Raw genomic sequence first — 26,337 nt, 5'->3', positions numbered from 1 at the left:
CAGACGTCACCCTCCTGTCTTCACTGACAGCAGCTCACCTCTCATCTCTGTGTAACGGCACCAAACGTTACATTACTTCTCTTCTTCGGGCTGAGAAAAAGTGAGAATTACTTCCATAATTTCCCGAGTGAGGTTAATTAGAGTGAGGCTCCTCAGGACCAACGGTAAGGTTAATTATCGACGTGTTAATGAGCTAGCTAACTCCCAATTATTTTATTAGCTAGCTAACAGGTAGTCGTCGCCGCAGTGCTAACAGTGCGAGCAGCTAATGGCTGAGAATGAGTTTAAATTAAAGAGTATGTAAAAAGTTAAAATAAGTGACCCAGTGACTCCAAACTAATGCCGAATTTTATAACTGCACAGGCCACATGAGACACACCTGTTTTTAGTGGATTTTACTGCTTCTTTTACTTTATATTAATAATTATTATGAAAATTCAGTATTTTTTTTCAATAGTTTCTGTGTCATGTGACCTAATGACTCCAAACCAATGCCGAATTGTGTCACTACACAGGCCACATAATACACAACTCTTTTTAATGGTATTTTACTGCTTCTTTTACTTTGAATGATAAGTAACCAGTACTTTTAAATTTGTAAGATTAGTGTATTTGGTGAACTTTATACCACCATCTCATATTGTTCAGTGTTTTTTTACAGGGGGTCCAAGATGCCCAACGTTTCTACCAGCAGAGGAGCGAAGAGAAAGATGGAGGACAACGTTTCAGTAACAGAACCTCCATCCGGATCCTCCAAAGTCACCTTGCTGAGCCCGTCTCTCCTCCTGCTGGAGATCCCCGCTGACATCAACACCAACCTCCCAGTGTGGGAGGCCATGAAGTCCCAGCAGCTCAACATCGCCTGGACCGTCAACCCCTACAGCCTCGGTGTTCACCTGACCCCTGCGACCTCGAAGCAAGGCAAGGCTTCCATTAAAGGTGAAAGCACGTCCAGCGTGGCACAGACCTCAGCGCCTTCTCCACAGCCTCAGATGGTCATCCAGCCCATTGCTCAGAAGCAGAGCACCGCCTGCGTCATGCTCACCTTCACTCCAAACAGCACCACATCACTGCCGAGCCCTCCAGGTAAAGCACCGAAAATACCCGCAAATCCTACGCCAGCCAGCTCCTTCATGGTCTCCCTGCCTCTGATCATCACCCAACCACAGCCTCCTGTTCAGCCCAGCAAGAAAGTGGTCCTGCCCGCGATCCAAACCCCGACAGCCACCGCCACCCAACCACAAGCCTCATCCAAAGTGCCCGTCACGTCTCTGTTCCACACAAAGATCTCCTCTGACATCCAGATCTGCGACAACTTCCTCCTGAATATCTGTCGCGCCGGGAAAAAGTGTAAGATGCACCACACTCCCTACCCCTATCACTGGCAGCTGTGGTGCGTCACCAGCCACCAGTGGGTCGACTTCCCCCCTCACTCACAGGTGTTACTGGAAAGGATGTACAGCAACGCCAGCAGAGAGGACATTTTCATCAAGGATGGGTGAGTAAGAGGGTTTTACAGCATGTTGCTGTTAGATGTTTCCTGCTAAAATCTCTGAAAAGTGATTCAAAATCAAAGTAGTATTCTTGTTTTCTTCTGTCAGCTGAGACAATATTAAAAGTGTGTGTACTTCAGGAACCTCCGCTTCAGTCTGAGCTTTGACATAATGGAGATAGACGATCCATCGAAGTACGATGCGGTCAGACGACTGACTAACTCGGACAATCCGGTCAGGAACCCTTACTTTCCCAGCACATGGAAAATCTACTGGTGGAACAACACCAGCTGGGAAGAGTACAGCAAGGTCAGTGTTTCCTCGTATCTTCCAGTTTGACTAGTTCCCATTTCATTGTCATTGCACACTGTCTGATATCCATGTAGTGGCCTGTCTTAACCTACCAATGTTAGCAGCAGATGATTGTGAATCAGTCTCAACTCAACTTTAACTGCAATATCACCAGACTCCCTTCGCAAATGCAGGGATTTTAAGAGTTAACAAACAGCAAAATCAATGCAATACATTAAGTATAAAGTATTAAGCAATACATTATGATCAAATAACTCAGGACTGATGGTAATACCAGGTCTGAATTCCCTCTTAATGTATAATACATGCAGAATGTACAAGAATGCCCAAATAATCGATAAGTGGTCATAGACAACTTTTCAAAGAGTTAGACACAGAGTAGCAGACAGGCTAATGAATTACAAATTTGCTGTCGCTGTTTTGCAAAGTTTCTCCTCATTCAAGACCTCTGAAAATTGCGCGAATTTTAAAGGGAGTCTGGTGATATCATGGTTACTAGTTGCACCAGCATTGATCGCTTCACCTCTTCGTAGTCATTGTCCACCTTGCTGCTAAAGAAGATGAGTGAAAAGGAGCCCGAGTGTTCCTTCCTCATCGGCATGCAGTCCTACAAGGTGGACTTCACCACCATGATCCAGACCAACGTCACCACGGGGTTCCAGAGAGACGTTCGCTACCGACCCGCCTACAGATCCCCCGACTCCATGAAGCCTCACCTGCGGTCAGTGTCCTGGATCACGTCTCTGTTTCATTGACATTCATTAAAAGAAAAGATCTGCCTCTCTAATTGTTATAATATGAACAGCCCCCCTCTACTCCCCACACCCAGGTCTGGAATCCAGACCGACCCCATCGAGCCTGTCAGCGTTCCTCCAGCGGCCAACTTCAACGTGGACCCTCTGAAGGAGTTCAGTTCCTGGTATCCTCCAGTGTGGAGTCCGTTCTCGGAGCAAGACTACAGTCTGGTGGACGTTCCGGTCGGCACGCAGGCCTACCGGAGCGTCCAAGACCTCTTCCATCAGAGCCTGCCCGAGATTGAGGTGGACCTCATCAGCATCCAGCAGGTCCAGAACCTCCTGCATTGGGACAAGTATCAAAGGTACAGTCTGTGTCTCCTGTCTAAAACCTTGATGAGTTGAGGCAAAAGACAGAAGTTTCATCAAAACTCTTTTTTTGTCGTCTTCGCAGACACAAGGCGTACATGCAGAAGCAGCACACCAAGTCTAAGGAGCCTCTGGAGAGACATCTCTTCCACGGGACAACCAAAGAGGCCTCAGAGGAGATCTGCCACAACAACTTCGACCCTCGCATGGCCGGGGTCAACGGAACGTCCTACGGCTTCGGCTCCTACTTCGCCATCACCGCCTCCTTCTCCAACGGCTACACCGCCACTGCCCACCGAGACGACGTCCGCCACATGTTCCTCGCCAAAGTCCTGGTGGGGACAGTGAGCGTCGGGAAGAACAACTTCCGCCGGCCGCCGGCCATCGTTTCCAAGACAAGGCAGTACCGTCTCTACGACACCTGCGTGGACAACGTGGACAAACCCACCATGTTTGTAGTTTTTGATAGCTGTCAGTGCTACCCATACTACCTCATCAAGTACAAAGACCTGCCCCAGGAGATCGATATTTAAGCACAAAGAGGGGCAGGGGAGTTAGATTATGTTAATCGTTCAGACGGGAACAGTGTTACAGGTGTCCAGTTGACCTGAATGTTATCAAATGTTATCATGCAGTTGCAGCAAATGCTCAGTACACAGATGCGTTGCAATGATGTTGTACTTGAAGACATGTAAGCAAACTTGTGAAGCACTTCATTTTTCAAAACATCTTTATTTTGGTTATTCAAACATCGATGGAAAGAAGTACTTCTGTTTTTTTCTCTCAAAGGTGTTCTGAATCAAATTTCTGTCACGTTTATGAAAATAAACTGTTCGCTGAATACATTCATCTCTCCGTGTTTTAACATGATAAACATCTGCCGGTAGTGTAATCGCATCCGTTACATAAAATACAGCCATTTACCTGATTTCTTTCAAATGACAGACTTGGAATGTGTTTCTCTAGTAAAAACATATATATTTCAAACAAATTCTCAATAAATCTTTTTTTCTCTCTTTAAAACTCCATTGCACACAAAATGACAAAACAGGGCTCTCACAAGTTCCTGGCACACAGGTATTTTCAAAATATTTGTAACAGTTATTTTTAAGACTAGCCAAGAGCATGTTTGCATGTTAATGAGGATTTCTGTGTTTCTACCCCTGAAAATCAGCTTCAGCAGGACGTCCTGCTGGACACTTGCTTTAAAGGTGCAATATGTGAGATTTTTAGTGGGTAAATATTGAAAAAGATAACCAAAATTATCAACAGCATGTGAAGAAATATCAGTTTTGTTTAGTAGTGTGGTCCAGAGACATGTTGACTCGCTCTTGTGTTAGCAGTGTGAGCTCACTGTGGCCATAATCCAGGACCACTAGCTACAAGGCTAACTGAAACAACCAGGCAGCTACAGTTAGCTGATATGCTGTTTGTTTGGAGTATTGACCCATCAAGTGGCCAATTTTTGACATATTGCACCTTTAAAGGATCCAGATTAGAACGAGCTCCTGCTCTGTAGCAATAGCAATGTTTTCAGTTCCGTTGTCACTGTCCTTCACAGATGTACAGTACACTGCATTAACAAAACACTAGGGACAGTTAATAAGGAGATAAAGCCACAAGAATGATACTACCCCTTATGGATTTCCCTTAAGCTTCCCTTGTAATTCAAAAGGGAGGAGGTGGAGATGAAGAGGCACAGGCAGTTGTAGTTTTGAAGCTTCAAGATGGACAAAACTGGCTCCAACTCCGTCTCAACTCAATAAAATACCACTTTAAAACTTGATTTCTTCTTTTCCTCATACAAGGGCACCAATGTAAAATATAAGCTCTGTGTATTAATGCACAACTTGTATCCATTATTTAAAATTCAACATATTGAAATGACATTTAGTAAGACTGCTAAAACAGATCAATTAATAAGGCGTAATTGTATTTTATATACAGTGTGTATGTCCTTTCTCTTTAAATGTGCAATTCTGCGTTTCTTATCTCAGTCAGGTCCAAGCCTGGAGGGGATCGTGCGATTTGTCCCGTGTGTGTCCGTTAGAGCTGAAACAATTAGTCAATCAAAAGAAAATTATTAATAATATAATTTCAGTTATTTTCAGGCAAAAAAGTCAAACATTTGCCGGTTCCAGCTTCTTAAAGGTGATGTTCTGCTTTTTCTTTGACATTTATGATCGTAAATGAAGAGTCTTTGGGTTTTCCCCTGTTGGTTGGACCAAAGACGCATGTTGACAATATTGTTACATCTTACAGACTTATTGATAAATCCATTAATTGTGAAAATATCTGCAAATGAATCAAGAATGAAATTAATCAGTAGTTGCAGCCATAGTGTCTGTCTGCAGCTAATCCTGCCTATTCACAATTACTATAAAACATACTTTTTGACGGCTCTGTTCTGTGAGTGTCTCCTCTAGTGTTTTCCTTTTCATGACATAATCCAACTTGTTATGACAAAGACGAAAAAAAAGTCACAGTCACAAGATAAAAATTACACGTGATCACAGAAAAACACAAAGGCCATGAGACCGGCCGGTTCTGAATAATGCACCCTCCACACAACAGTAAAACGAGGGTTAACAACACGATAATAATAATAAAAGAATGACTGGAAATAAATTGTAAGTTGATGGCAGATTAAAGTTTGTAGCCACGCTTAAAGATGTAAACAAGACTGAAATCCTGTAGCCACGCTAGTGCCGAGACGGTGATGGCCAAAAACAGAAAACAACTTTGCTTTTCTAAATTCTTTTTTTTGCTAAATAACTATTATTTGGCCTGAAGGTGGCGCCAGAGGAAAGGCCTTGCTGTTATGTAATTCCAAATGCTTCTATGCTCCAAGGAGTCATGCATGAGCCAGGGCGCTAGTGTGGCATAAAACACTGAGTGAAATCAAATTTAAAGGCAACAGAAGCGATAGAAAACACATCACTGATACACACATCACCGCTCTTCACACAATGATTGAGTCATAACTTCAGCATCAGTTCTTTCTGACTGTCTCCAGCATGGATTAGTGTTTTGCAGTGTCTTTTCCCTTTTAGTTTGTATACATGTGTACACTATACAAAAAGGTTAAACTGATTGAAATAACCCCACTAAAATGGCATGAAAACAAACACCGCACAAGAACCATGAGGGTTGTTAGACCGGCCGACAGAGCACCAACATCTCCGATCACATCCTTTTTTTTCAGTCCCTTACTTGTTTCCTCACTTGGGTGTGAAACTGATTCCCGGTGATGTGAGCGGTGTAGCTGTCGGCTTACGAACGGCCGCCGTCGAGGAGAGATCTGAGGGCGGACGGGAAAGAGTGGCGGTGCGGAAGTAAAACCGGTGGTTCATTCACAGGCGAGCTTACTGTCGAAGCTCGACAGGCCAATGGCGAAGGCTTGGAGAGCGCACATGGGGTAGTTGAAGTCCAGAGTGAAGATGTCCTCGGCCACTCTGCCGAACTGCATGACGATGTAGTCGGCTAGACGCGAAGGAGGAAAGGGAAAAACGTTCATTGCGACTGAGCCTTAACTGGACAGGAAAAGAGAGGACAGTGAGAGAGGATACTTACGGTCGTTGTCGTGAACTATTTGGAAGTTTTTGACTGATGCTTGGGTAACGCGACCGTGGAAGTTCAGCACATAAGACTGGGTGTCATCGTTCCACACGGGCGCTTTATTGTGCAACTCGATCAGGTTGTCCAGTGAGTGATTCTGCCACCTGCTCAGGAGGCTCTCCTGCTCCTGTAACACAGCAACAGAATACATATCCAATGCTTACATATCCAGTGTGTGGGATTTAGTGGCAATCTCTACACCTCGTGCTTCCAGCAGCATCACACTCACATTTTGAGGCCTTACAGGGACTCGTTCAAAGTTAATGCTCATGCCCGGGATGATTACGGTCATCTTACGTGGTCCTTTGAATCCCAGCACGTTGGTTTCCTGCCACATGGAACACAGAGTGCGACGGTTTCATTTAATATTATGGATGAACTGGGGACGTAGTGTGTGCTGTGTGTGTGTCGTTGTCACTCACGTAGCAGATGGCAGCCAGCTCCTGTCGTGTGTTGCTCTCCTCCAGCAGCGCCCCGGGGTTTTTGCAGGGGTTGGTGCCGTTGTCGTACACTGTGAATTTGGTTCCCATGAGGTTGGACCTGATAGAGGGCACACCGGTGATGAAATGTTTACACCATTGCACATTTGTCACCTGCTGGCGGCATTTTGGACATCTGAGCATCGAGCAAAAACACCGTTGCTGAGGTGGTTACTAAGAGATGCTGCTAAAAAAGCTGAATTTAAAGGGATAGTTCACCCCAAAACCTTTCATTCCAGGAACCACGGCCCTGTTTACTAAAGATAATCAGCAGACCTGCACAAATAACCTGACATACATAATCCAACAAGATTTTCAGGAGGATTTAAGGCAGTCTGACATTTTAGATGTTATCTCAGGCTTGCAATCAACAAATGACAGCGACAACGTCCCCCACAGACACAGGTAGATCTGAGAGTGAGTGCAGTTTTACCTCAGTTTGCCTATGAAGCTCTCTCCCTCTCGTGACAGATCAGTGGCGTCCACTGAAATCAGGTAGTTAGACGTTTTACTCTTCTTTCTCTTCCTTCCTGCCAGCAAGAACACCTGGAAAGAGAGAGAGAGAGAGAACAGACAAATGTATTTATGAGAGATTAGTTCTTTAAAGGAGCAATATGTAGGATTTTAAGTTGAATAATACTAACAGCTTTGATGTTAAGACGCCTGTGTACACACCGAAGATTTCAGGTTTCAGTCGGAACCGCTAGCTGCACAGCTAACCAAGCTAAGTAACTAGCAGAAGCTATAGTTAGCAGTTTCTCTGGTGAAATGCTGTCCCCTTATTGGTTTGGAGTATGAATTTGACAAGTGGCCATATTGCACTTTTAATTATCTTATAGTTTATTTAGCAACTCATATTTCTACAGTAGCCCAGAATGGACAAACCAGACACTGGTTCTAGAGACGGCAATTTGTGTTTTCTGTGTTTTTAGCAGCCACTTTAGGGGAGGATGAGACGAGGGGTGTTCAGTTTTGCTTAAAAAGATTGATCGTCTAAATCGTAGTATAATAATCCTTTCAGTCGTACGATTTCTTAGAATAGCCCAGGGCCCACACTCACTCTCTTGCCATCCTCTCTCTCCATGTGCATGAAGTATGTGGGGTAGAGGCCGCGGTCCATGCCCTTCTTGTCCCGTGTGATTCGACATTTCACAGTGACGCCACGTGGAGCCGGACGAAAGACAAACTCCTCTAGATTGGCCACGTCGATTAGTGCGCTGTCAGCTGTGGGGGATCCGGGAGTCACCACCTCCTGTGTACAGCACGTAAAGTTCGTTATCAACGGTAAATATAAACTGGAACTTTGTAGTCTACGTTCGAACTTGGGCTACTCACTCCAACGTCCTTGCCACTGGCAGCAGAGGCAGGTCTGGTGTCCGTGTTCGGGGACAGAGAACGCGTCCGTTCTTCCTCCGGGTCGTCCTCGTGCTCGCTGGCTTCGTCAAAGTTCATGCTGCCGGACAGACCTGTTGACGGCGAGGAGGCAAAGGTGTGAGAGAGCTTTAATGAAACATGAAGTCCTTCAAAGCTCATTCACACAAGACAAGAGGAAAATAGATCCCACAGGCTCTGTGTATATTCTTCTACAAAAGAAGATCAAAGACGTCGGTGTCTTTGGTTTTTGTAAGTGTCCTGAAGGTGGATTTCACTGTTTCTTGGTTCATCTATGCTCTTTGATATAAGACAACTATTATCCCAAGAACTGATGCAACACTTAAGCAATGGCTGAAGGACAAATTGTGTATTGCACAGTTAAAGTCACTCTTTCAGCAGGGTTTTTCTCCCAACTGAACCAATCAACACTGCTTGCTATCAAACGCAACAACATTTGGCTAGCGGCCTCGATTGAAGCCCTACCTGTCACAAACAATGCATCTGTTTACTAAATCAGTCTCTGCACGGGTGAGATTAATGTCAAGAGAAGAGGCTGAGGGTCCCTGCGAGACTTGCATCTGTGTACTTGTGAAGAGACAGCTCCATGCAGGAGTGCAGTCATGCAGATGTAAAACGGGCCTCGCTGACTGAAGCCATTCAAGACTGTTTGAGACATCTGTCTCTTCGTTGATAATTGGATTTATCAGCCAGGACGCAGCTCTTGGCTGCAGCTACAGCCCGTTTTAATGTGGTGTCGGGGGACGACAGTGGTCCACTGGTACGGAAAGATCTCAGTAAGCAGGGGAAATTGTGTTTTTCACCACAGCTATGCGGTGTTAAAATGTGCAAAATTAGGACATTTTTAACTGTGATTAAAATATTAATTACTGTAATCCGACCATTAGCTTTGAATTAATTAAATGAAAGTGGATACCACACACACACACACACACACACACGCACACACACATTTGCACAATCTGCCACTTCCTCCTCCACCCTTACCAACATATCACAGGCAGCTTAGAGAGTAGGAGTGCTGGGAGAGCACTGCCCTATGCAGTATTGAACAAGAATAATAATGTGCCGCAGCCAAACACAATATTTATCCTGGGGTATTTACAGGAGATGAACCCGTCTATCCCTGAGAGAAAGTGAGAACCATCATGAAAGACAGATTGCAAATGTTAGCTCCCCTCTAACAGTGACTCCAGGGCCCCAATTAAAACACCCAGCAAAGTTGTGTGAGCCGCCAGCTTATGGAATCAACCATCTGGAAATGTCAAAGAGGACGCATAATGGGCAAACCAGCAATCTTAACATTATTCACATGATAATTACCATGCAGCAATTTTTTTTCAGTCAGCCATATATGCAGATCTCAACTGAATGAGTTGATCACATATGAATGCTCCGCAAAATGTCTATTAGGTTCGGGTGTTACACAGGGGCAAAGAACCAAAAATACCTGCTGGAAGTCCTGAGGACATATTCATATGCTAAACCGGGCTGACATTTACAATGAGTCCTTGCATTATTGAGAAGGACAATGACATCTGCTTCTATGGCAACACGTCACTACCCTGGGAACCAGACGAATCTGTCGAGCTCAGGTTTAGATTTGCTCTGGCAGGTGTGTTTTGTCCCCCCTCCTGTTTGTGATGGACCGATCGCAACTGTTTATTTAATATGGGGTGTGTTTGATTCAATGACCGCGGAAGACTCATTCTGTTCCTCTGGAGAGTTTCCTCTGTCCTGTCAAGTTTATAATTACAGATTTAAATGTTGCTGCTTGAACGTGCCACGATATTTGCTGCAGTGCACCGAAAGGTTTAAAGACTGAGGGTAGCCTCTCTAATCAATCTAATCTATGCAGGTGCATCTTACTGTCTGTCTAGTAGGCACTCTAATAAAAATATGAACCTGAAAGTGAACATACGTAACATGGGACCTTGTGTTTCCAGGGTACAGAAGCTTGTTTCAGCCTCACAGCAGCAGGTGAAGAAGAAGTGTACACAATCCACTCCATCTTCCAATAACTTTATACATCCCTGCCAGCTGGCTGATAAGTGTGGGCAGCAGACACAATAATGATGCCATAGATGAACACTGCAGTATGAACAATGCCCTTGACTATTATTAAATGACCCATTTCTTACTGCGTCACCATCAATCACACCACTGTCTGCATCCATATTCTTTACTGCAGCAGCAGAGAAAGTGCTAAAAACTCTAAAGCGCGTCAAACAGTCCGACTTTCCTTAACAATAGCTGCTAATTTGGAGTGACTTACATCATTCTGCTTTAGAAAATGTCTCTTATTGTGACTTATTTTTGACTTTTTTAGAAATGTTTTTGATGCTGTTGTATGTGTTTGTGTGTAACTGGTGAGACTGGATATTGTGGCTACTGGCGTTTGTGTCTTATCTCTTCTGCTGTGCTAAGGCTGTAGATGATCTGAATGAGACTACCTGATAAAATAAAATGTACTATAACCCTGATCTGAAGAACCTTCCTTTCTCTTTAGTATTGCATTAGCACACAGGATGAAATCTTTTATACTACTTTTTTTGTAAAACAGTATCAGGGACTCTGGTGATGAAGGCAAGTAATTAAGCAGGCGTACTCATGAACCACACTGGCTTTAATGTTTGACTGACAATGTATCTTCCCTTAGCACAAGATAAAAGTTTATTAACAGGCTTCATGGATTATAAATGTTTTAATACAAAATTAGTGCATCACTAATCCATTATGAAGGAAGTTAAACAGATTTTTAAACCATAAACTTTCATTTCAAGTCAATTACTCAACGTTCTTTCACCGAGACTGAAACTTGCAGTGTCGGCTTTTACTCATACGATTAAGTTGACTGCCGACTTCTGCTGTGCCAGTCAAATCATTTTGATTACAGCTGCTTATTGTAAAACACTGTACAATCAAAAATGACATCGGGAAAGTTCCCATTTAAGTCTTATGCTCTGTGGGGACTCACCTTGTTTCTGTAGCAATTCATGGATGTCTGTCTTGGGCTCCAGCAGCGTCTCGGTGTCTCCGTCCCTCTCGGGCTCCTCAGCAGCGGGCGAGTGGGGCTGAGACTGGGGCTGAGACTGAGGCTGCGACTGGGGCTGGGACTGGGACTGGGACTGGCTCACTGACAGGATTTGGATTTTCATTCCCAGATCTGGAGCTTCTGAGCCCAAGAAAGCTGCTGGGCCATCAATACCTACAGAAGGAGAGGACAGTCAGCTGTTACGTTAGCTGGTAATATTAGTGTGTTATGGTAATTACATATAGCTGTTGGTCTGTGTCTGAGCTCTGCTACTACTTTAATTGGCTAAATATTAGCCTGAGGTCTTGTTGAGTGAGAGCCTTTATGAGATTTTCTTAGGTACCTATCTCAGGTACAATTACTGTCAAGTGTTTCTAAACTAAACTATGGCACAACATGCCTACTTTTTTGCCAAAGATTGTGTGAGATTGGCAGTCTGTGTAGTTTTACATGACCCGCAACATAAAAACAACAAGTGTTTTCCTCACCATCCATGATGACATCGTTGGTGATGCTGAGTTGAGACTCTACCAGAGGGGCCTGCTCCTCACCGCGCCGTGTCCTGGAGCGCCGGGGCCGAGCCTCTGTGTTGGGCTGGACCATCAGAGGCTCCTGACGCTTTCTCCTCTGCTTCTGCTCCAGCAGAGCCCTCTGAGGAACGAACAGAGGAACAGAAACGTGATTCTATGTATAAATGTGGTGAGTTTTTAAGGCAAATGACTTATTCTCAAAGTGCAGCTGAGGCTGATGGGAATTTGGCTGTTATTTTCAGAGGTATCTTGCAATAAACTGAAGCACTGGACAAGGGAAAATCTTCTGGTGGCAGACGAGAAGTCACCAAAGTCATTCATCATCTGGGGACCTGAATGTCTGTATCAAGATTAGATATTTTCCTTAAACACAGTGTTACACAGAATGACAAACCCACTGAACAACACTGCCATGTCAAGTCACACAGCAACACAACATTTTTGTAAACCACCTTGTCCTACTTTAGGAGGACAGAAGGTCACATCCTGTAGTGACTCAATGTTAGACTATCTATAGAAATGGCAACCTTAAAGAACCTTTCAAAATATAATAAAAGGAAACTGGGGGTGGGACAGCTGGCCACAAAGATAACGTCACAATCTATTTCATCGCAATCGCGGTCCAAAAGCTTTTTTCTTAATTTTGAAATTCTACATAGACAATAGCCAGACTAATATAGAATAATTTCTCCACAATATTGCACGATTTTGCATTAAATATGGTTCGTCTTTGGCACAAGCTCCTCATTTGCCTTGTTGCTAGCTTTAACTTACATTGTATTGTTTACAATATTTCTCCGAAGGAAGAGCCATGTGATGTAATTTGTAATAATTGGCCACATCATTTTATCGGTTTGTTCATGTAGCGCCGATCGGCTAGTCGATGAAGTTATGGACGCCTTCGAGACAGATCACAATCTAAATATCGTCAGATCGGCCTCGCCCCTACTGGAAATTGATGCGTTTAAATAAGAGTACACTGATAAACACCCACACTGTACAGTTGATTTGAATTCAGGATGAGTCACACATCAAGAAAAATGAGAGCGAAGCCAAAAGAGAGATGGCAAATAATAAAGCCATAATGAAACCTAACAATCATGCCAAGGCCAGAAAACCTCGGAGTGCAGTGAATGGGTTCACTGACTAGCTGAGTTAATGGGTGCTGCATTGCCGGATTGTACATTGAAGAATGGCAGAACATTCCAGCCGATGAAGACTTCCCTGAACTGGTATGGACTACACAGAATTTGGTATATGCTTGAGGTAGTGTGGCAGATGTATAGCATGCAGTGATTTGGACTGAAGTTTCAGTAAAGCCTGAAAATTCCTCCTGCTGCATCCACTCTCCCCCGGTCCCACTCCCTGAGGTCAAACCAGCGGACGGATTACGCAAGCGCGTTAATTAGCGCGTCGAATGCACAACAACAAGTCTTGTTTGGCGATGCTGCTTAGTGAGCTGGAAGAGACCAGGAGGCCCTGACCAAAACGCTTTCATAACTCATCAGTCATTGTGCTAAGACTGAGAAAATATTGTCCCAACCACAGCCGTGACTTATGAGTGAAAAAGTGGAATAATGTGACATCACCAGATCCATAAAAAAGAATCAGCATGACGGGAAAATATAGCTCCATGATCCTATTATTAACTAAGTAAGAGGACGGTGAGGAAATTAGGTCTGTGCGTATAATAATCTAGATTTGTTTCATCGTTTCAAGCGACTTTGCTTTAAGAGGACGACGATTTGCATACTCGCTGTATGGCTATAAATAACGGCGACAAATGAATAAAACATAAAGCTGGATTATCATAATGAGCATCATCACTGTTAGTGTGATAAACTGATGTGGAAATGCAACCAAATTTCAAGATGGATAACAACGGTGATGGGTGAATGTGAGAAAGCTGTTCTGAATTTTGAGATTTCAGTTGGCGTAATCTGCCTTTTGTCAAGATATTTAGAACTGAATGAAGTGCATCAGAAACAACTGACACAGAGACTAAGTTTAAGGACTTCTTTAGATTTTTATCTGCACTTATTCTTCGCTCAGTTAACGTCTGACCAGTCTTGCCTACCCTCCTCGTTGCTATTTTCAGCTAATCTATTGTACTCCATCCTTTGGTGACCCCACACTTGGCATTTTGACGACCAGGATGTGACTTCATCCCACCTTTCCTGTATGAGCAAAAACATGGGTAAAAAGTAGACTTCAATATAGACTGATTTGAGAAAACATACTTTGTATTAATGCGTGTCTTTGCAAAGAATCTGACAAAAAAGTTGAATATAGTCAGGGAGATTTCACTGGATCTCTCTTTCCTTTTTCAGGCTAACGTGTATCACTCATACAAACTGTTCTCTTCAGATTCAAGATAACAAGAACATATATATATATAAAGAAAATGTATTAGAAATATAAAAATTAGAAGTTACCAACCCGCTCCATTGATATCCTGAACAAGTGTGAGCCAAAGTTAACACGTTTCTCTAGAGAAGAAACACTACAGGTCCCAATTGTCTTGATGGTCAGATGAAACTACATTCTCCCCCAAAGAGCTGCACTCCTGCTGGGCATGACTCTGTCTCCCTGTCACACATTCCTCTCGCGGAGCCTGAGTTTGACAATCGATAAACCAACAGCCTCCGCGGCACTACGTGGTCCTCTGACAGAGAGAAAAAGTGTCTGTCTCTCGGGCGAATGCTGAGCGCCAGTGAGTGTTTGTGTACGCGCCGCCACCGTCGCTAACTGAATCAGCAGTCATTAGTGCTCCGTCAAGAGAGAGAGAGAGGGAGAGAGAGGGGGTGAGGGAGTGAGAGAAAGAGGTGCGATCACATCCACAGTGCTCAGTGTTGTGTTTTCTGAATGATTTCAGAGTACAATTTGAATAGGGTAGGAAAACACTGAATTGTGTGGAGAAAAAAAAAAAAGAAAACAGTAAAAAGAGGGATTTCACTTTGGTCTCATGAGTTATGTAAGAGCAGAAGACTCTCTAGTGAGGCTGCTTGGACTAAGCTGAAAGTGTGCTGCGCAACTGAGCCACAGTGGGACCATGGGACACACACACAAACACACACAAAGCCAGGCACCCCTGCACTAAATCCCTCTCTCGCTTTGAACTCGCTCGTCTGGCCCTCCCGTTCCTTCCTGCCTAATGTGGGAGATAGTGGAGCGCGGCTCACGGCTTAAATCAAAGCCGCGCGCCGCAGCTCCTCGGCAAAGGTTTGGGATGAAGGCGTCTTACAGACACGCGGGATGAAAAGAGAACAAATGTGTGACAGAAGAGGCACTGTGTCAGGTAATAGGTGGATAAAAGGAAACAATCCCGCTCCGGGAGTAAGTCAGCATTAAAATTCCGAGTGACTGGGCAGGTGAAAAACAGGGGATTTCCGAAGCAACAGCATTAATCCCTAAATTGCACGCCACTGCAGTGATGTTGGAGCTACTCCTGCCAACAGCAGGCACCCCTAGGTGACACCAGAGTAGCAGAGCACGAGGTCATCTCAGTCCTTTGATTTAACCAGATTCATGCACAACATTGGCAGGTGCTTACCAGACCATTAGTCTATGAGAGGAGTCTTAGTTGAACAATTTCTCATTAGCCCTCCTGGGACAAACGTATCAGGGGTACGCAAAGTCGCTGAGGATGGAGCCCTCTCGCTTCCTTCTCATCTCTGTTGAGAGCTGCACATGTGCAGTACCGACCGGGTAGCGACACTGCCCATAGCTACTGTACTTCGGCTTGAGTGTTGGACCTCCAGGATGATGAGTGAGGCCAGAAACATGGTCCATGCAAGTACGCAACACGTGCAAAGTGAACATACTCTTTTTGTTGAGCAATATTAGGGATATTGAGCTAATCAGAGCATTTCCATGACCACAGTAGTAAATAAAAACAGCGTGTCTGTCGGAATGTGTGCTGCTGATCCTACTGCACAGAAGGAAGAGAAAAAGAAATGGACAAAGGAGGTGACAGTGTCATAAATATGTTGACGCACACGGACATGTTCATTAAATTGGTGTATGCCCTGGTAGTTTTGAGCGCAAGTGAACCCAAGCGGAAAGGGGTCAGCTTTCCTATCTTGCATAGCTTGTAGCGTCTGCATCTGCATCCACTTACTTGCGTGGACCATGTTTGTGGCCTAATGAGCACTAGAACTGGAGTAAGTAAAGGAACCGGGCTCAGCAGCCTCCCAGTGAACACTCCGAGACCAACACTGTAACTGTCCGCTAGAAGGCTTAATCAGACTAAAAGTGCAGCATAATCGCTATAAACCACACCAAATGATAGAAGACTAGAGACATGACAACAAAAGTGTGAATTACGTGTGAAAGTTAGTGTTGTTTATTTGTGAATGCAGTTTGGCCTCCTACCTGTTTTTCCAGCTTCTGCTGCATGAGACTGGCACTGTCGTCTTCGATGCCGCTACAGAGGAAAAGGAAAAACCTCTGTTAGAAAGAGTTAGAGACTTCACACAGCATCCACACTGAATTTGATTTTCCTTTAGAGGTAACAAGGTAATACAGACTTTATATCCTGTGTGGTCTACAAAATGAACTATTAAGGCATTGTTAGGGTTTCATGGCAGCTTGATAGCATAAATCAGTGATCAGGGAATTTAATTATCAGGCTAAAAAGTTCTGACTGTAAAAGAAACGTGGTTTGACCCATTGTCTGATAATGACATTAAACAAATTTGTGTAAGAAAGAGAGAAGGGCAGCAAGAAAAAGAAAAAGGACAAAGCTCCAGCTGAGACAATGCCTTGCAGTCTGGGTCCTCTGGGCATTTACCCTGGACACCTATCTGAAGGGACCTGGCCCATGTTGCTTGGCTACCGTGATGAGAGAGAAGGGCAACAGCAGGAGTCTGTACTGACGGAATCACAGTCAGAGACCTACGGTATCCTGTCTTTCTGTCCAGCACACAAACATGCGCTCACATTTCTCATTTCTTTCATCTTTTCCTGTTGGGTTCATCTTTAAATACCACACGCTCCGCTGGGCTGAAATTAGATTTGTATTTTATAGAAAAGGATCAAGGTTATAGGGATGAGACGTCATCAAATCGCACTGCCTATCTCTCCATCAGACGAGCTCATCAGATACCTGACTCACTCACTTCCACTCCCTTTAGCTCGTGTGTGCAGGCGATGACACACACTACTTGAGGACCTCGAGCCCGATGCCGGCTGACATCACGGCTCATCTCTGGAGGACAGTCGCTGAATGCCAAAAGGTGACGGGTTTCGGAAACCCATTTAAACCAAGTGGAACTCAAGTGCTTTAATAAGCCAGAGTGTTATCATTAACATCATTATCTGCAGCCCAACAGCAAGCATGGATCTGGCGACTCTACGTCAAAATGAGTCATCTCGCACTGGTGTGTCATAAATCCCTTGACACTGGCAAACACATAGATCCCCTGTAGGGTGCAAAATGAACATTTTGGTCCGACGGCCAAATGACTAGAGACTGGTCAAATTTTTCCAGCATCTAGCTGGTGGCTAGTGCTAATTTTGTGCCCTGGTCCCCCCTGGGAGGTCACCTGAGAACAGGTGCTGGTAACAGGGAGGAGGTCTGGAGCGTTTTTTAATTACACGTATGGGACTGTCAGTTATGATGGTGAGGAAAGAGATGGGTGAAAGCTGTGAAGGTGAAATCAACAATGAGTGCTGGGAGAAGTCACTACGGTCTGTTGTTGTGGGTGTGAATGTCAAGGCACCGATTCAGAGGCATACGCTGCAATTATAAAACAATAGTTGATGCGTGTTGATTTATCAAAATTTATTTTCTCTCACGGTGATCATAATGTCAAGAAATGGGATATGATACTTTTGCCAGTGTGGTTTATTTACAAAACAGTTTGTTTCAAACTAATGTGATGATGTCCAGTAATCAGACCAATACAGAAATGACTGATTAAAATGATTCCTTCTTGTGCTGTTTCTACACTACCTTACACACGTTGCACTACAACATCAGATTTTCCCTGATGTTTTTCCATCACGATCTTTCTGTTGTAATGGCACTGTGGTACGCCCATAACACATTTACTGCAGCTTTGATGTAGCAGAGCATGTTTTTTTTTTTTCCAAACAAAGAAATACCATTTGGTTGCGACAGGCAACGTTTGATTGCAGCCTTGAGAGCAGTCATGACTCTGAGTCTTTTGAACATCTTTGACATCTTGTAAAGCAGATTAATGTGTCCAGAAAGTGATGTAATAACGTCAGACAAATGTGGTGTTTAAATCATGTATCCAACAATTAAAGTCCCTCTCCTTGCATTAATATAAACCCCTGAAAACTCATCTCTCTTCCTCACAATTGCACATTTGAAGGTTTCTTCCATGAAAAAATCCCTAAGTGGCTTTAAAATTGCTTGGATATAACGCTCCGACTTTTCCTCATTAAATATTTGAGGTTCTATTGATCTGTGTTCTAGCCCCACCCCCCGTTCCACAGCAGCTGGAATGTACCTACATTACGATAACATCACCAGAGTACTGTGGTTATGTTACATTATCATCATCCTAATCAATAATCAGTTGATAAACAATTCATTGTCATTTCTCAAGCAAACATCTTTATAATTTTCTGGTTTCATCTTTGGGTTTGGGACTGTTGGTCGGACAAAACAAAACATTTGAAAATATTTATTACTTGTTTTATACCTTATTGTTTACAATTATTTAATTAATTTATAAAGTGCTCTGCACATTAATGCATAATGAAAACAATCATTAAGAGTCATTAATATCACACATACACCAGTAGAGCATTGGTCAACCTACATACATTCAATACATTCTATATGATGAAGTGTTTTGTGAGCTGGTATGTGTTTGGGCAAATGTCTTGCTGCCTACCTTGCTGTTGAGTTGGAGGAGAAGCTGGCAGAGCTGGAGGGTCTTATGGGAAAATGGCAATTTGGCACCAAGGCAGCCAGCAGCACGGGACATGAGGAAAACAAGAAGATGTGCTCAGCAACAAGAACCAAAACTCCCAGAATGTTTTCTTCATGGTTTTACTGATTACTCCACAGCTTGACTGAAACAAGAAAGCTGTCACAGTCTACTAAAGAAGTTAAGCTTGAGCAGGAGACGTATTATCTATAGCAGTCAAACTGATTATGACAACGGAGAACAGCTGCAGACAGCAACCTTCAAAAGTATTACCATTAATACTTCAACCTGTTGGGGGTTGAGAGAATGTCCTCTACCACAAATGTTCTTGGAAAACATGAACACACGCACACACACACACAGAGACACACACACACACCCTTAAAGAAAACCTCATCACAGCTGTGAGTGATCAATGTTTCATTAGTCCGTCACAGCTTGGGTGACAAGAGGAGGACACGCCACTGTTGTCCCTTCCTTGTGTGTCAGACCAAGGTAACCATGGAGACTTCGGCTCCGTCAGCAGCGCACCTCCACCAGCATTGATTAAAAACCTGCAGCCAGTTCTTGAGCTCCGCTGTAACTGGAGGCCTTAGCACTGCGCTGTAAAGATTTACAGACTGATGAAGGGAGGAGTCTGCCGAGGCGTGTAATTTGTTTAGAGCTGCACATCAAAATCAAAAAGATTATTCAGACAACAGTAAGGCAGAGGCTTTTATGAGGCAACTATTAAATGTGCTATATAAAATTATAGACCTAATATGATTTTAATGCTGTAAATAATTAAATGTTAATAACTGTCGAACGGACAAAGTGCAAGAGGGGACAAGTTGAAAAGTGACTCGAAGACAGGCTGGTAAATCACAGGAAAATATCAAAGCTATTAAGAAATTGCATGGTGTTAAACAGAGGGATCTTTTTATCGGGACACAGTCCATTTTGTCCGTTGTTCATATTAATTAAAAGCCTTCCACTTTAAAAAGGAAATTTGAATGTTGAAGAAGCATAATTTAATGCCTGCCACAGGCAATTCAGCATCCGAGGACAGAGAATAAAAGAAGCGCTGATAAGATTAAATGCTTAACTCCCGGTGGGTCAGTGCATGGCAACCAGAGAGGGAGAAGTTATACCAAAATACATGTGGAAAGAATTAAAGGACAAGTGCTGTGTCTGCCCTCCCCCAGCGTGAAGCTAGGTGGCACCTAGTGGGCTTTAGCTTGTCACCTAAAGAGTTCACTCAAGTAAAACTGGTCACCCACGACTACAACTATGACTACATCAACACTAAGTTGTTCATTCACAACTCAGCGTAGATTTTGGCCGAAGTCTCTGTGAACAAGCATGAAGGTACCAAACCAAACCTGGCAACCTTACTTAGCCTAAAAAGCCAAATCAAATACCATTAAACTCCCTGTAAACCACAAACTGTCATTTCTACATTTAGGTTTGTGTGCTGACTATTCAAACATGATTCATCCAGAGCCTCCGAGAAGCTTTTTGACTTTGGACAGAGCCAGGCTAGCTGTTATTCCCCTGCCCCCAGTCTTTGATTGTGTTTCAACCTTCTCAGCTTACTCTCAAAGTTGTGTTACTCCTTTAAAATGTTTGGCTTTTAATGGGAAACAGCTGCAGGAGGTGTGAAACAAGCAACACTTGACAGCTATTGCCAGCTATTCTTATTCCTCAGAATCGCTTTGTCCATCTATTGGCGATGCATTGATTCGTCAATTGATTAATTGCCAAATGCAACAGATGCAAGCTTTAGCTGAAACCTTAACCATACAGCCAATATATTACAATCTAGACCTAACTGAGCCTTGACAAAGAAAATGCTCAGAGAGACATTTAACAGTCATAATCATTTCAGCTGTTTCAGCTGAATGGATATTAAAAAGCACATCCTTTGTTACATGAGTGTTCAAATCAAGCAGCTAACAGAACACACACGCAAACACACACAAGCATACGCAAATCACCAACTCTGGTTACAGCACAGTCACAGCCTGATGCTCTGAATAAGTAACGACATGGTGGCAGAAACATGAGCGAGAGGCACATCTCTGACTGCAGGTCAGCCACTCAGCTGGGCGCAGGGATGGGAGCAGTAGCTGGAAGAAACATTATAGTGGCGCTGACCTCTGTCCTGGCACAGGCCACTCTACAATATCCAATCACAAGCACACAAGGAAGGCTTTTTCTTTCAAACAACTGCCTCTATGAACATAAATGTATGTGTGTGTGCAGCTACCTGTATGACCAGCGGCTGTAGACAGGCTGCTGAGATCCACCATTCTTTACAGTGTCCATGGATGCGGCTGCAGGAATGCTAGTCCAGGGCTCTCCTATCTACGGTATCACAAGAATCTTCATCTACACTGGAGCTCAGACTGACTGCGCAGCACTACCTAAGAGTAAGCCCTGAAGGCTGGAACATCTCTGCTATTATGTGAGTGAGAAAGAGTAGCTACGTCCCACCCAGGGGAGTGACAGCTACAGTACCAGTGGCGAGGCAGACTGAGGTTGGGAGGCTTGGGGCTGTTTCCATGACTTCGCACTTCAGGCAACCCACAAGGAGTCAGCTAGGGATAGGTATAAAAGTAACGGGCCTGAACACTATTGTCTGAATGCTCTATAAACTTCAGGGCTGACATCATGACTGCATTATTAAGTCATTCTTTTGCAGTGTCTGGAAATGTTTCGAAATAAAGTCATTCAGAGTACTTGATATCACCCAAGTTCCCTTTATTTTACTACTTTCCAGTAACTTTCTGACAAACTTAGCAATCGGTCGCAGCTCATTTCCTCTGACTCATGAGGGGACTCTACATATTTCAAACCACAGATGCACAGTCTGTCTGGCATCTCAGTTATATGCAATAGTTGGAATTTATTGGGCTTTAAATAGCATAAAGATTAATGCCTTGTCAACATTACTGGATTTGTCAATGTTCATGCGCATATGAGTAAAAAATACAAGTCTGTTTTAAGGTAACTCAATAAACTGAAACCTATAGATTGGCCTTTCTAAAAACAGACACAGTGTACGGACCTTAATCTAGTTGCTAGGAAACCAGTGCCTCCCAATCGTTTTTTTTTTCTGCACCTATTTGCAAAAGCGAGAGAAAGACAGCAGAGAGAGAATGGAGGGTATGTTTGTGTATGTTTGTCCTGAGAGACAGCTGTAAAATGGCATATAAGTCGACTGATGATAAGCAGGGGAATCGCTCACCAGAGGGAGTAATTATTGCGCTCAAAACAAATGATGGAAATAAGCTACAACAGTTGATAATAATACCTTTTCCCTTGGGGACTCTCCTCATGACTCTCCTACAACGATGCTTTAGGAAGCTCTAAAGAAACGTCAGTTGCTGAGCCACTTGGCGTCGATATGAGCAGTTTCCAAACATAGCTCTAACATCATGCAGAAACATTATCATGAATATAGAGCAAAAACTGTAACTTCAATGCAGTGCTGTATCATTCAAGACAGAGTGTGAGCGAGTCCAATACAAATACCAGAGATGTTTTCTCAGCGTTTCAGTGCGTGAGCAACAGAGTGGATTACTCTGGCCAACTAGGCCATATGTGTTTGGACTCCACTGGGCAACCACAGTAGATCACAACTCAACCGCAAGCTGTGCTTGTCATTGCAGAGGTCTACCGCCAACCTTGTGGAAGATCTTTTTAATTGGGTGATTTATGATGGTGTTAAGTTGATCAACTAATAGGAGTATTGAAATCATTTTCACACATAAGTTGAGCCAGCTACATTTTCTGACCCTGCTAACAATTCCTATAAACCACTGAGGTATGCTTTGGGAAAAAAAGCAACAAGTTTAGCAACAAGTAGCTGCTTGCAAACTCATGTGGCAACCAGGAAGCTGACTAGTGACCCTGCTTAACTTGTTCAATACAATACTATGTCAAGACTTTACACTCATTGGGTATTCTAGACTTTAATACTAGCAGTCAACAAGGCGAATATTTGGCTGACATAGTTGTTATGCCAATAAATCTGTGCATCCCTCATTAGCATCAAGCCTTGGCAGACTTAGCCTTAGTTATAGCAAGCAATAATGACCTCTTGAATTGTTATCCATCATTACCTTCTAGCTGATGATTGTAGCCTGACACTGGTCATCTTTGAGTACTATTAGAGTACAGATGTCCAATTTATCATTTTGATTATGTTTTCTCCGACATTCATATTTGTCCGTGTCATAATACAATATTGACATTTCTACAATATGTGTCATATCACATTCACATTACATGTTTATGACCTGTCTGTCACATCGTAAGGTGGACAGGGCGGTGGTGGAGTTACAGGCGAGAAGGCTGCCAAGCCAGTGGCAGTGTGTCAACATTTGTAAGTGTGACAGAACTGGATATTTTTAGTTAGACCTCAGGAGAATTTCCAGTCATATATGTGGCCACAAAAACAGGATATTTTTGATGAGAACTCAGACCATCTCAAGCTGTGTTTGTGGTGACCAAAACAGGTATTGAAACCAGAACACAATCTTTCCCTAACCCAAACCAAGTGGTTTTTGTGTCTAAACATAACCAGAATATAAGCACATTGTTGTCACTATATAAAATAGTAGAATAAAAACAGTGCCACTATTAACAAATACAACTTATGGCAATAAACACATTTAATGAGAAATTCATAAAAAGGCAACAAAATGCAGAGAAAAGGCTCCTTATGCATCCGTCTTTGGAGATTGAGCTTTACAAATGCTGAGTCAGCCATCTGTGAACTTTAACACAAACCGTCTGGGCTGCTTGACCCGACAGAGCAGTGTGCATCACAGCTGGTGTCATACTCAGGAATGAGTCCACTGCTGTGTCTCACATTACTAAACTGACAAAGCTGCAAAGCCACGAGTTATCCTTGTGTAAAATGGCAGTGTTTGTTACATCTGAGGGGAAAACATAAACAGGGCCGTAGCCATGCCAAGTCATTTTGAACCAACTGATACTGACAAGGACTGCTCAGGTTATGGATTTATGAAGTGGAAAGACAATTTAACAAGAATATTCCTGGATAAAGCAATGCACAATTTAAAGGTGCAATATGTGAGAATTGGCCACCTGTTGAATTCATACTCCAAACCAACAGGGCGCAGTAGCATATCACTGGAGTAACCGCTAACTGTAGAGATGCGGTCAGCTATATAGCTAGTGGGCCTATTAGCTGACTGCCCAGACTGGGAGCACAGAGCGCTTGGGGGAGTTGTATTAGCACCACTAGCACAAGCAGGAAATAGAACCAGCTTCAGCTGCCTCCCAGTGGAGACAGCCAGATGGGACCAAACACAGCCTCCAAGACCGACGGAGGCCAGTTGGACGACGGGGAAAACCATATCCGGTGAGGTGATTTACAGCAGCTTCGAAACAGGACTCTGACTCCTGGGACGACAAAGTCATGTCGGTGTCACAGAAGGGACAGGAGGGCGAAACACCAACCTCTGGACGCCTGAGCAGGGGTTATTGTGGGGTCAACCACAGGGGTTACAGGTGCCACCTTGGTGTTGTTTGACTGAGGGTAGACTGGACGCTAAAGTGACTCACTATCCCTTCTTGGTATCGAGCGTGCTGTTAGGACAGCTGGGGCTAGCTGGTTAGCAGTAGACATCTCTGCAACACAATAGCTACATATACATCCTTGCCATTAGTCAAATGATTATTTACTCACATTCTGTTGATGACTTTAGATAACTATAGACTATTTCAAAATAAAATCCTTGCATATTGCTCTGTTAAAAAAGTATAAACATTGTTTTACTATATGTGTGGATGCCCTTGTCTACAGATGGAACAACAAAAATCACATAATCAGATGGGCTGTGACAGGAAAGGGTGGGAGCCGCTTTGATTTTTATCTCCCTGCAAAATGAAAGCAGACCCCGGCTTAAGTGCTTGAAGTCGTGTATGGTGGCTCCCATCGTGGACACGCACACAAACCACCTCTTGCCACCAACACCTGTTTGCTCGAGCAGCAGAGTGGACATCAGAAGAAAACACAATGGAGCCTTATGCTGGGAAACTACACACACATCCAATCTCTCCTGTTGCTTTCAAATGCAGAACAAATGTCATGAAAATTCCATGTTGGGCATGTACTTACTGACTTTCTCATTCATTTACTTTTGTGTTATGGGTCCATAATTTAAAAAGCTAATTTGAGTGGTGAGGACGTATTTACAGGAATGCTTTGACACGGAACAGACAGCTGCTAACAGAAAGGCATGCTCAGACACGATATGCAAACATTTCTCCTTTATGCCTCTCGCTTCTTCACTGTATTCAAAGCTAAACCCAGCCACAGTGTCTGACTGTGGCTACCACCATCCGTGATGTAGATCACTTGGTACACTGTAATTAAAACACAGTGTTGAGTGTTGGATTCCGTTTGGACACCAAACATTCCTAAACTCGACGCAATCACACATATTCAGGGTGACTGCTTTGTGTCGACGGGAACAGTCATTTGTCACATAAACAAGGCATTCCTGGCTATAACGTAGACATGTACTGACTCAACACATACGACTCCGGTATTGCGTTATCAAATAAAATGAGTTCGCTGACTATTACTGAATCCCACAGTGGATACGTCGTTTATCAGCGAGCAAAACCTAAACGCCGTTAAAGCACCTTTGTTAGCCACTTGATGGATTTTTTTTCTCCAGCTTTAACGTTTTTTTCTGAAGCGGTTTTATGCCGTGACAACACGACCGTTAGCTCGCTCACTCAGCCCGACATTTAAAGAGTGATTTAACACATGTAGCAAAATGAGAAAATAAGAAATGGTGACTGTCATCCGCGTTTTTCAGCCAGCTGTGGAATGTTAAAGCTAGCTTGTTGCCATTGGGAAGCTATCGTTAGCTACCTCAGCCCACAGCCTCCACTGTAGGCGATGGTGCCTTTATAAAAGTTGTGGGCGACAGTTAAGTTTTTCGGGGTTACACAAAACGGCGAAAAACATCGGCTAGCTTCTCATTTCACGGCTGACAAAGCAGATATGAACATAACGTACACGCAGCGTGTGTTTTATTTTACCTTATGCTGTAGTAACTCATGTTTATCCACGGTTGCTAAGGAAGATCCTCGTGCAGCAATACACTTTTAGCGGACGCGGTTGAGAAGAACTCTGTTAACTCGGTCCTTAGTTACCGAGCGCACCAACAACGCGCGTTCTGATTGGTCTACGGGTTATTTAGGTAGAACATGATTGGCGGACACACTACAGAAGGGTGGAGAGTGTTCCTCTGTAGAGAATTTATATTCTTTCCCTTTTTTACCTTGAAATATGCCATCGCTTCTGTTCAATAATGTCTCACAGGCAACAAAGGCAGACCTGTTGTTATATAAGATGGATTTTATGGGGTTAAAGTGACAAGATGACGATAAATATTTTCAAAAAAACTGAATCTATCTAATGTCATTCTGCAATGTGGTCACA

At 43.5% G+C, this 26,337-nt stretch overlaps 2 protein-coding genes across 8 annotated transcripts; one reads left to right on the top strand and one right to left on the bottom strand.

The window, feature by feature from the left end:
- The first annotated feature begins 4 nt into the window (after window positions 1-4).
- Window positions 5-3,753, top strand: LOC311252301 (protein mono-ADP-ribosyltransferase TIPARP-like). Of its 3 annotated transcripts, none has more exons than XM_084345347.1 (6): window positions 5-100; window positions 662-1,498; window positions 1,634-1,802; window positions 2,339-2,526; window positions 2,611-2,904; window positions 2,994-3,753. In XM_084345347.1, exons 2-6 carry the CDS (start codon window positions 672-674, stop codon window positions 3,439-3,441), a joined length of 1,926 nt encoding a protein of 641 aa, XP_084201473.1. In that variant the 5' UTR covers window positions 5-100; window positions 662-671; the 3' UTR covers window positions 3,442-3,753. The 3 variants fall into 3 exon arrangements, with proteins under 3 accessions (XP_084201473.1, XP_084201474.1, XP_084201472.1); XM_084345348.1 differs by having other exon boundaries at window positions 5-164; window positions 2,635-2,904; XM_084345346.1 differs by having other exon boundaries at window positions 5-164.
- Window positions 3,621-26,022, bottom strand: tulp3 (TUB like protein 3). Of its 5 annotated transcripts, XM_084345349.1 has the most exons (13): window positions 25,935-25,990; window positions 21,115-21,212; window positions 18,831-18,872; window positions 16,336-16,387; window positions 11,920-12,082; window positions 11,375-11,605; window positions 8,341-8,471; window positions 8,066-8,257; window positions 7,439-7,551; window positions 6,949-7,066; window positions 6,756-6,854; window positions 6,482-6,653; window positions 3,621-6,391 (listed from the first exon to the last, which is right to left on the bottom strand). In XM_084345349.1, the coding sequence occupies exons 2-13, from the start codon at window positions 21,171-21,173 to the stop codon at window positions 6,258-6,260; spliced, it is 1,506 nt and encodes a 501-aa protein (XP_084201475.1). In that variant the 5' UTR covers window positions 21,174-21,212; window positions 25,935-25,990; the 3' UTR covers window positions 3,621-6,257. The 5 variants fall into 5 exon arrangements, with proteins under 5 accessions (XP_084201475.1, XP_084201476.1, XP_084201477.1 ...); XM_084345350.1 differs by lacking the exon at window positions 21,115-21,212 and having other exon boundaries at window positions 25,935-26,022; XM_084345351.1 differs by lacking the exons at window positions 21,115-21,212; window positions 25,935-25,990 and adding an exon at window positions 19,246-19,329.
- Between the last annotated feature and the right edge of the window lie 315 nt (window positions 26,023-26,337).

Source organism: Pagrus pagrus (assembly GCF_965226575.1).
Source record: "Pagrus pagrus genome assembly, chromosome: 23".
In the NCBI taxonomy this organism is placed as follows: Eukaryota; Metazoa; Chordata; class Actinopteri; order Spariformes; family Sparidae; genus Pagrus; species Pagrus pagrus.
The sequence above is the reverse complement of the archived record's forward strand: the minus strand, read 5'-3'. Positions and strand labels throughout refer to the sequence as shown.